The sequence below is a fragment of the Cyprinodon variegatus genome, unplaced genomic scaffold, assembly GCF_000732505.1.
Source record: "Cyprinodon variegatus isolate N-32 unplaced genomic scaffold, C_variegatus-1.0 Scaffold780, whole genome shotgun sequence".
Lineage (NCBI taxonomy): Eukaryota > Metazoa > Chordata > Actinopteri > Cyprinodontiformes > Cyprinodontidae > Cyprinodon > Cyprinodon variegatus.
Genome location: NW_015151233.1, coordinates 27,579 through 39,066, shown reverse-complemented (window position 1 = coordinate 39,066; position 11,488 = coordinate 27,579). Strand labels below are relative to the sequence as shown.

The following is an 11,488-nucleotide window of genomic DNA, read 5'->3' as shown; positions in this document are numbered from 1 at the left end:
ATATATTTTGAAGGAACTCTCTTTACATAAAATTGTTTAAACAATGTATTTGTAATAAAAACAATTTGGGTGTAGTTTTACTGATTTTAGTGATGATTCACTAAAAGCTTTTTCACAGGTTTTTCTAACCTTTACAAGAAAAAGAGAGATTTATAGCTGGAAATGATAGGTTTGGTTCTGTGAACCATATCCTTGATTTATGGCTAAAGATGCACAGATATGTCATTTTAAGACAAAATATTAACCCTTGCTTATAAAGTCAAAAACAGGATTTCATTTATAAAGTAACCAAAACGATTATCTGCAGAACCTCAATAAATTGATTTTTTTAATATATAAAATTACCCAGGATTCATGAATCACAACCTGTAATGTGTTTCATTGCAGTTTTATGTAACAGACCAACCTGAAGTATGACATAATAGTATAAACAAGGCACCACAATATTTCAACATGGTAGAAGCATAAAAAGTTGAGGAGTATGCCAGACCTTGCTCCCTCCTCGCTCTGAATTCTATAAAGGAAGCCATTCATATTCTGATGGACAGAGCATCCATATGTACCGGATATTTGTCCACTACCTCTCCTCTTTTCTTCTTTCATTTCATCACATCTCCCTCCCTTCTTCCTCCACATGGACACCTTGACCCTCGGCCTCTCTCCTCTGGGCTCCAGGCGAGTCAGCTCCCTCAGCTCTGGCATCTTGGCCTTCCTCCTCCCTGTCCCCTGCTCCCATCTCCTCCACAACATGATCATCCTCCTCCGCCCTCTCTCCCTCCTCCTCCTCGTCATCCTTCTCGCTTCTGTCTGAATCTGACTCATCAGAGTTGTCCTCTTCCAGGTAGCGGTAGCCTTTCACCTGAGGGTAAAAACATAAGCTTTTATTTTTACTCTCTACTTAGATGTTTTACAATCCAACCATGATTTACAAGACCCCAGCCGCTCCTGCACAACTGAGTTTACAGATTTTTTTTAGATGTTCATAACAAGGTATAAAAACGAAGAAAATAAAGTCACTAAATTAACAGGTCTAACATAAAAAAACGGGAAATGATTCAATTAATTTAATTATCTTAGATTATGTCCTTAAAGTTTTATTACAGTAAATGGAAGACTATATTGTTTCTGTTTAGATAGGATAAATACATTTACTTCTTAATAGAGGCGGGAATGATAAGTAAAATTTTTTTTTGCTTTAAAGGCTGCCTTGCTCAGTCACAATTTTAAAGCCAAACATCAGTACTTTAAACCCCTTTTTCTAATGAGCATGTTTAGGGTAACTGTCCATTAGGAACACCCATTTTCACTAAAGATTCAACTACATAAAGATGTTTTGGGATGTCTCTATATTTCCAATTAATGATCTTTTCTAATGATGCACCGGTTCCTTCTGCAGCAAAACAGCACTTCAACATGATGCTGCCTCCACTGTTGTCCACAGATCGCCTCACATTTGCCCACTTTTCATCTTCCCCTTTAAATATAACAAACGTTTTACCCCAACACTTCAATTTTAGTTTTATCAGACCAGAAGTCATGTCTCACACATTCCCTCAGCCTCATGGGCATTTCTCTTAACCCTAATCATAAAGTCAACTACCAGCTTCAGCAAATATCTTTGCAAATAATTTTTTCCTCTCAAGTTGTTATGAAAATTCCCCAAAACACGTCTCTCCATATTCTAATAAAAATAATAATTTTAATAGAATTATTAATATTTGCATTTTATTGTTGGTCAGCGCTGTTGCAATACATTGTTGCCGATCTCACCCAAACTACACCACTCTAAAGACACACCCCTCTGGCGGAGGTTTTAAAAACACTAGCTTCCCATATTAGCATCCAATTTGCTGGTGGCTCTGCGCCGCTAACGGCTAGACAAAAGCGCCCCCAGCTGGATGCTATGCGACGTAGCAACCAAACCCCTCAGGAGAAGGGGTTTGGTTGCTATGCTGAAGTGAGTCAGAATGCCCTTTTTATGTGATTCAGAAGGAGCTGAACACAGTTAGATGCGGACCTTGACTGCCTGAGGCGGAGCAGCGCTGAAGGAATGCTGCTAGAAGCTGCGACTACGTGCTAACCACCGTAGCTAAATGGGACACGTCCTGTGCTACCATGAGTTTTAAAATCAACCCCTTATTGTTACATCGGATTGATCCAAATCTCTACGGACTGGACTGAAGATGGGTCTGCAGAAACCCGGACCAAGCCGAAGGCCTTCACTCCACCGAACCAAAACAGTTACTGCATCCTTCCCCCTCCTTTCAATGATGCTTGATAAGTGCTCTGCTTGGGTGAACTAGGTAGACTAGATAGCCGTGTTTGTGTTTTTATTTGAAATAAGCTTTCTGATTCAACTGCTGATGGTTTTAAAGGTTTAACTGAATGCTAATGCTCACTACAGACAGAACGAGTCACGTGTTGCTGAAGCTAACTGCTACATCGTGAGCTAGCCCTCTCTGTGTTTCATTTGGACCCGACCGGAACCAGAACCCCTCAGGCCAGCTAAGCTAACGGGTCTTTTAGTCTCATCATACTTTAATGGATTCCTGAGTCATTATTCATTTTAAAAAATTGAATGAAACTTCACTGTTTTGACTGCAGTTAACATCTGTGTCAGGTTTTATTTACATTTTATCTGGTTCTATTACAAAGGACACTATTAATTACATTAAGCCTTAACTTCGAACATCACCCGGACTATGAACGGACTTTTAAACCCCTCCTCCTCTTTTATTTCTTTAATTTTGCTTATTTTCAGTAGTGTTTGGTTTTGCTTAGTTATAAGATATAATACTGTGTGATTGTAGCTAATAAAGGTACCATTGTATTTTTAAGCCGTGGTCTTTTGTGTTCATTTTACATAGTGAATGATTTATCACTCAGGCTGGATTTGCTCTTCTTCTGTAGCATCCGAATGAACAGAGAACCATTTATTTGGTCGGTGATTAATAACGTTGCTAAGAGTAAGCAAACAAATTCAGTAAACAAGTTACAGTTATATTAATTCAACTGATAATAAAACACTAGCTTTACCCTTGATTTGAATGACCTATTGGCACAACAGCACTATTACCTTTTTTACTTTAACTGTGGAGTAAAGACTTTACATGTTCTGTTCTCAGTTTGCATTTCACACAGGAAGATTATTAATGTTGCGCAGCCTCCTACCTCCTTTCCTGTGTTGAACATTATTAGCTTCTGTTTAAATGAAAACACATTTAGAACATTTGATGACTTGATGTGTGTAGTACGTTTTTTGTTAGATGACACAATCACACTGTGCTGATGGCACCACTGATCTCTATTTATTCACTGAAATGCTGATAGCCCATTGTTAGCCACCGGTCGCCATATTGTTACTCCCTGGTTAGACTGGGCGCAATGTAAACAATATCTGCGCTAAAGCATCTAACAAAGATGATATTTTCAGGAGGGGCTTAAGACTTATGAAATAAAGATAAATTTATCACTTGGACACAAGTGATTAAGTAGATTACACAAGTGATGTAATTAGATTACTGTAATTTATGATTAAAAAAAGGCACTTTACATCGCATAGTCATTATGAAGTCTATAAATCATGTAATATGAAATATTAGACAAATCCATCACAACAAAATTCATGTATTAATTGAGCATAATAATACAGAAGTGCCAAAAGTTCTAAATTGGTGATGTACATGAAATATACATGCCTTGATGACATTGTTATGGTAATTACATATTACATATTACGAATTTCACATCAAGACTGAATTAGAAGTACATGTCTGGTAATGCTACTGTATTTGCCTATTTGCAAATTGTGCATGCATGATGCCATATACTTTAATGCTCTGTCTGTGCATTAGCCTTTAAAAGAAGGTTTGAGTTGCTTTTTTCCCCATCAATATAACGTGCAATATATTTCAGCACATGAATTTTTCAAATGAGAAATACAACAAACACAAAAAAAACGACAGCATCATCCACTTAATAAAGAATAACGACATTGACATTTTACAGTCAATTACTTTCTATTTACTCTACTTTATATTTTCTAACGTTAGACACAATGTCATTGGCTAACTCACTCAATGTCATCGAGTCGGTCTTAGATAGCCAGACTAATGTTAAACTACATACTATACTATGGGATAGTGTATATCTGTGTATATATGGATTTTCTTGGTTGGTACATCCACTGACTGTGAGATTACCTGTGAAACATCTTCCCATAGCCCGCAAACTGCTTGTACTTGCAGCCAAATGCTACACACATCGCCATTTTAATGGATTACCGGGAGTGGAGAGTGGAGAGTACCAACATGGCCGCTGGTAGCTTCCCTTTTTTCGGGCTATCAGCAATCCAGTGAATTAATAGAGATCAATGGATGGCGCCATTAGTTTCCCTACCCAGGACTGACTAATCTGGGTTAAAATAAGAAGTTATCTACTGCACGAAAGATATAATATACTTTTAACTTTTTTAACAAAACCTTTTTTTTTATGCTTTCCCTTTAAATATGTGCCATCAAGCAAAGAAATGGTAATATTCAGAAAATGTAAAAGGATTTAGTCAAGGCTGAACTTCTAATTGCAGGAATATTAGAGTTAAAAATAGTATCATCCAGATTTAGGATCAATTCATCCAAATCACCAAAATAATTTAAGGGCTTAAGTTTGGGTGCAGGGTGGTGGGTTACCTTGTGGCGTGGCCGTGGGATTCGGGGCATCCTGTGCTGCACTTTCTGTGCCACGCGACGCTCCATCACCCAATAACAATAGCACGCCAACAACAAAGTGGCCAGCAGGATGGACAGTTTAGCCTAAAGGCCAAAAAGGAAAAATGTCAAGGAACTATTTTAACACCCAAGATACATGGAGGCGAAAACTCTGAATAAAATGTACCCTCATGGGCATCTGAGACCAAAGATAGACAACAAAGATGGCGATGGCCTGCCACCAGTGATAGATGGTGTAAACGAAATCCAGACGTTCTTTTTCCTCAGCGTACAATATGCCGATGACAGCTGAGGGCACACAGACAAGGTTAGGGGTAAAAGAAATTATTGATAGAGCATAGATACATTTATAGAACAATGCCATAAATAAATAAAACAAATAAGAGAATATTCATGTTTTCTATGCTAACCTTTTTATCTCTATATTATTGAAAGGACTGCTGCAGCTCTCTATATACAGTGATTGATGACTGTCCTCTGCCTCATCTATGGCTGCTCTGAAACGTCATCTGACTGGAAAAAGGACTGTTTACCTGTATGATTTATGATTGTCTTAAAGCTTTTACTTGTTTCTGAAAGGTTTAAACACTGCTGACGTATTGGAGCTTTTAACCCTTTAAAGCCTGATCCAAGTATAAAACAAAACTGTCAAGATTTGAAGGTGTAAAAAACATAACAGAAACAGAAACCTAACAAAAACAGAAAATTACATTTTTTTTGGTTTGAAGTCCTTATTTGGACTTTTAACAAAATATGTAAAAAGAAAAAACAGATATAAATTTTTGATATTAATAATTTATTACTATGCATTAAGTCGAGATTATTTTTTGTGTAGTCTTTTGCCCTCTGTTATCAGGTATATCTGATTGTGTACAATAGGGTTTTGAGCAAAGTTTTTACCATTAAATTATGCAAAAGGTGTCAGACGCAAAACATTTCAGAAACCGTATGTATCAAATATGATACATTTGGCATTACAGGGTTAAACAAGCCTCTTCCCAGTAAACTCTGCCATCAGGTAAGCTGCTGCTGTCAAATGCTCCAAGACTCATCATGTGATTTGAGGAGATGGAGCCTTCAATTTTCAATGATAATCAACTTATTATAAGGATGGCAAATACCAGGAAAGATTATAAATGTCCTTTAAAACTCTTCTTTTTAATTGGGCTTTTATTCCCATCAATCAACTTTTATCAACAGTTTTTAATTCCTTGACTTGTATTGTCTTTTAATTGCTCTTATTCTGTTACTTTGCTGTAGATGTTACATTTTAAGGCCTTTTTTATGTTCTTGCTTGTTTTTATGGAGCTGTGCACTACTTCCATCATCATTATCATCATCATCATCATCACAGCTGATACTCACTGCTGACACCTGCTTTGTTCAGGGCGCTGCCGAGTCCCCAAAGCACCATGATCACCAGCAGGGGGCCCAGATACTCTGGTGAATTAGGCTTAACAGACAGAGCGAGGAGGACCACCAGCAGGATCCCGTGCACCACAGCGCCCCCCATTAGACACACCCATCGTGGTAGGCGTAGGAGGCTGAGAGAGAGGAGGGAGAATACGGAGCAGGAGAGGCCGTAGACCACGATCAGGATCCAGAGGCTCTTTAGGCCCAGAATACAGACCCCATAGGACTGTGGGGGAAATAAAATCATGGCATTAATTCCCAAAAAAATCAGACTATCTCTGTAACTGGCAGGTTACTGTAGAAAGTCAGTGTAGTTCAGTACCAGCGAGAACCCGCTGATAACGAACAGCATTTCCAGTCCGCTGTAGATGAAAAAGGGGCAGAGCAGCCGCAGGCGGTAATCCCTCAGGTGTTTAAAAGGAAGTTGGAAGATGTTCCCCCAGCCGATGCTGCGGAGGTCGATTTCCTCTGTTGGCCGGTAGGCGGGGCCACAGAGCAACAGGAACTATGGGGGGGGGAAGGCACATCTGAAATACACTGAGTAAATCATAAAAAATCAACTCCTAATCAGAGGAGTTTGGACTGTGTGGAAGACACAGTCAGAAAGACAGGAGCTCTTAGCTGTTACTTTTCAACACAGTCCATCTTAATACTATTTTACAACTCGAATTACTTCACATTTAGACACTGCTCAGTTTATCACCATTAAACAGTATAATATAACTAGAAGATATAAATCTAATTGGCCGGTATTTAATCAGAGAAGCGGCCAAGAGGCCAAAGCCATCCATGAAAGAGTTGCAGATGCCCACAGCTCAGATGGGGGAATCTGTTAAAGAAGAATGAAAAAGCCAGAAGAATGGATGTTTGCAGTTTGCAACAGGTCATATAGAAACACAGCAGTAAACCTGTTGAAGAAGCTGGTCAGATGGGACCAAAATAACAGTTTCTAGCATGTATGAAGAATGCAATCCCCCTCGCCCAGAACACACTTTAAAACATGGTGGTGGCAGCATCATGTGGTGGGCCTGCTTTAATTCTGCAGGGACAGGGAAGCAGATTAGAGCTGAACGGAGGATGGATGAAGGTAAATAAAGTTCAGAAATACGCTCTACTTTCTGATGGTTTATCACATAAAATACCTACGCTGAAGTTTGTGATTGTAAAAAGAAAAAAAAAAACAATACTTACAGCATTATTTCTACTTTCTAGATCCTAATTATATTTCTAATCAAATTTCCTTTTCTTTCTTGGCTTTTTCAGTGACCTTATTAGTGCAAACAACAAGAAATTATGCTTCTGTTAGACAATATATATAAAGACCATATTATCTACAGATCGTAACAGGAACTGAATCTAGGATGTAGTTCTGAGGGGAAGGGAAAGACTGAGCAGTAAATAGTCAAATACTTAGTTGTTCGTCAAAGAGTAAGTCTATAATTAAAGTCCTTTTATGGTTAAAAAAACAACCAAAAGATGCATTTAAGGAATAACCTGAATGTTTCCTATGCTGAGCTCTTACGATAATCATGGAGAGGAAGGCGAAGCCCATCAAGATGCTCTCCACCTCGATGAGCAACATGGAGCGCGGCAGGTTGGTCAGCACTGTGCTGTTGAAGCCTGGGATGATACCTCTGATTGCAGCGCCTGAATGTCAGACAGAAAGGATTCAAAGTTTTAGGCGCAGCAGGTAGTTTTTAGGCAAAACCATCCAGAGATTTTTCCAACAAGTTTCCAAAAGTAATAAAAGTTAGTTTTAGAATACGTGGATTGTAAGGATAACAAACAAAAAAAAGGGGGAAACTATCAGGATTTTAATGACAGGTCACACTTTGTGTTGTTTTTTTTTTTGTTGAATAAACAAGAGGAAAAGCGACAAAATGTACTTCCACTCGAAATCATCTGAACTACCTCTTTTTAGAAACATACAAAAGCCGCTTTAGGCGACACGCTAATACAAACGTGAAGCTTTCATTGTTCAACAGGTTTCTACCACTGGGACGGTATTGTAGATGTTAAACCCAAAGCAGCAGCAGAAATATCTCAAATCATGATCTGGCTGCAAACAAGTTTCTTAGCAGCAGAGTTTCATTTCCTCATGAAAAGGGGGTTTTGAACTGGAGAATTGAATATAAGGAAATCTACCAAGTGGGCTGGGGAGTTTGAAGCACTGCTGCCTAACAGCAAGAAGGTCACAGGTTCAATTCCCATCCTAAGGTCTTCCTGCATGGACTTTGCATGTGTGTTAGTGGTTGTATGTCTCTGCCCTGCTACAGACTGGTGACCTGCTCAGGGTTTACCCCGCCGTTCGCTCATAGACTGCTGGAGATAGGCACCAGCCGCACCACTACCCTGTGACGGATAAGAGGAAGCAAATGGGTCAATCAAGATTTGCAATCCAAGGTTAAATTAAGAAAAACAAGAAGCCCCTTGGCATGAGGCAAAAATACAAACCACCGTAAATGTAACTGCCTCATAGCCCTCAGTAGTCACAGATAGATACATTCTTAGCTGGGAAAGGTCTCTGCGTCTCTATTTGGAAGTTATTCAGATTAACACGGCGTATATCAATGCAAAGGTTTACAGAAACAAAGGACGGTACAACAAAAACACACTTTAAGACATAAAGGAACTATTCTCAGAAATGTAAAGTAAACCCATTCTGGTTTTAACTTAACAGAGTTGGGTTAGGGCATTATTAGCCATTATTAGCCTTAACTAGATAAAACCTGAAATGAATCTACAATCTCATTCTAAAGAGGAAGATAGCACCCTCAATAATTGATATATCAAAGAATATATTAAAAAAATGATACATTTATTCATCTTGTTATCCTGGCAGGGCCCCTGATGCTTGTTTAGCTGCCAAAGGGCGAGAGGCAAGGCACAAAGAAACGGTGTCTTTTTTTTTCTTCTTTTTTTTTAACCAGGAGTGCTAATAAGTGTGGAAGATGTAGAAAAACGTTAGAGTTCATGGAATAAATCTAGAAACTCGTAAAAGCATTATAGAATAACATGATACTCTGTGTTTTTATTTTCTGAGCAGTGGTGAACAGTGGAAATGAGGTGTGTTTACCGCATGTCTTCACATTGAAGAGGATGTGTGGGTTTTCATGCAGGTGGTCATGGAGGACGAGACGCATGGGGAACTCAGCGAAGACGAAACTCAGCTGATGTGGAAGAAAACAGATGACATACAATTCAGCTGATTTCTTCTTTTTCTTCAGAGTCAGTTTTGTATCTGAGGTACTGTGGGGGGGGAGGAAGAAACTTACACTGAAGATGAAGAAGAAAACTGACTGGAAGACGATGACATAGCTGTGACACGCCCCCTTTGGAAGCTTTCTCTGCTCCTGCACGTGTTCCTCCTTGTAGTTGGCGTACTCATAGTACTGCTGGGCCATCCTACAGAGGAGGGAAAAGGTGTGATAACATGAGCTTAAAGAGAAAAAATTAAATGCCATTTTCAAAACACAGGTAGATAAAATGGGACTTTTCCAGAGACTAATATAAAAAAACAGTTGTCAAAAAATAACAGTAGAGGTATATGATTGCACAAACATGACCTTTTTGACAGCTAAAGCGGTGATCATGTAAAATAATATAACAATATAGTCAAAATGCATTTACAAAACAAAAACTTAACCTCTTGATGAAAAACCAAAATTTGCAAAAAGTCATTTACGGTGCAAAACCTTTAACCCTTCTAAAATGGGTTGTGTTCATTTATTGCTGAGTTCCACAACTGACAGCCTTCATAGAAAACGACATTTACTCCTTAAAGAGACCATAATTCTCACACTAGATGCACCATAGGTCATTGACCCACAGTGGAGAATTCTCTTTGCATATAGGAAAGCTAAACCTCCCCTGTAAATTTAGTAAAGTTATTGGTAAAATATTAAATATTAATATATTAAACATGTGCTAAAATGCATCTGATTTAATGAATATTGTGCGCTTTAATCAGCTGTTTATTCCGCTATCCTCTGCTCTGGAGCAGCGGGACGCTGGCAGTCAGACTCTATGAGAAATCCCTGTTGAGGTTTAAGCCTCGCTCTACTGAAGTAAGCAGCAAGAAAGTAGAGCCCTGATTGGATAAAGCGTCACAAGAAGTAACTTCAGGGTAAGTCTTAACCTCCTAGAGGGTCATGCTCCTAAAGAACATGATCCTGAAATGCCCAAATAGGCTTCCTGTCAACCACTCTCATCATTTTCCTTGAACCCCAGTCGGCCTCAGCAGATGGCTTCTCACACTGAGCCTGGTTCTGCTGGAGGTTTCTTCCTGTTAAAAGGGAGGTTTTCCACTCCACTGTCGCTATAAGCATGCTTGGTGTGAGGGATTGCCTTCGATACAATCAACTGGTTTTCCTTAGATAGAAATCTTTGAACCAATCTGACTGTATGATCTGGTTGAATTGTCTAAAGTGTGTTGAGATGACGTGTTGTGAATTGGCACTATATAAATAAACTGAATTGAATTGAATGTGGAAAGGATCTTTATAGTGCTAAAATGTCAAACCATGCTTTAAAAAGGTACCACATTTTGACAAAAGCTCATTGAGGGAAACTGCATGAAAGAGTCATTCAGGGTTGAAATGTTGTGAAAGGGCAGAGAGCGGGTAAGAGGAAACTACTTTATCAACAAAACTTTAGAAAAATGGAAATCTCTTCTTTTATGCTCAAACGCTACAGCATTTGAGCAATAGAAAACATTGAGGAAAAAGAGATATGGATGGTTTATACAGTGAAGGTTTATTTTCCTTTCTTCAGACCCCTGTCTTCATGGATCCCAAAGGGGGGTATCGAGTGCTACTATTGGTAGCTATCCTCCGAGGAGAAGCATTAGCGAGGAGATAAGATGATACTTTTTTTAATAATGCAACTTATAGTTTGACTCAGGGGGACCATCATATTAAACCAGCTCAATGTCTAATATTTAAACCATGATCGTCTTAGCAGATTGAACTAATTTTAGATTTAAGGCATCTGCTTCCTTATCCGTCTTGAGGGCCATTTTATTTATACTAGTACTTTAAAACGAACTGAATGGTTCATAGGAAAGTGTTTTTGATGATTTTTGTTGTGAGCACCTATAAACTGTAGAAATAATCAAAATGCCTAGAATGACTGGGATGGATGTAACAGATCTCAGACTTGTGCTTTATACAGTATCTTGGAATCACCATCTTTAAATAAATTTGAACTGTAATTTGTCATTTTGGCCTTTTTTTTTTTTTTCCTCATGAATTATCAACCATTTTCAATGTTCCAAACTCCTTTCATTGCAAAACACCGAATAATACCGATTCAACAATGAAAACTAGATTTAACCTCACATGATGTAG

The 11,488-nt window shown here is 38.6% G+C and overlaps 1 protein-coding gene across 1 annotated transcript in view; it reads right to left on the bottom strand.

Moving 5' to 3' along the window:
* Positions 1 to 15: 15 nt before the first annotated feature.
* The window catches only part of unc93b1 (unc-93 homolog B1 (C. elegans)), a 15,982-nt gene continuing 4,509 nt past the window's right edge, over positions 16 to 11,488 (bottom strand). Inside the window, exons 4-11 of the mRNA XM_015396190.1 lie at positions 9,416 to 9,545; positions 9,217 to 9,310; positions 7,663 to 7,787; positions 6,463 to 6,645; positions 6,093 to 6,366; positions 4,894 to 5,015; positions 4,689 to 4,811; positions 16 to 859 (exon numbers count right to left, since the gene is read on the bottom strand). Of these exons, the coding sequence (XP_015251676.1) occupies positions 608 to 859; positions 4,689 to 4,811; positions 4,894 to 5,015; positions 6,093 to 6,366; positions 6,463 to 6,645; positions 7,663 to 7,787; positions 9,217 to 9,310; positions 9,416 to 9,545 (1,303 nt within the window). The 3' untranslated portion in view covers positions 16 to 607. The remainder of the gene's footprint in view (positions 860 to 4,688; positions 4,812 to 4,893; positions 5,016 to 6,092; positions 6,367 to 6,462; positions 6,646 to 7,662; positions 7,788 to 9,216; positions 9,311 to 9,415; positions 9,546 to 11,488) is intronic.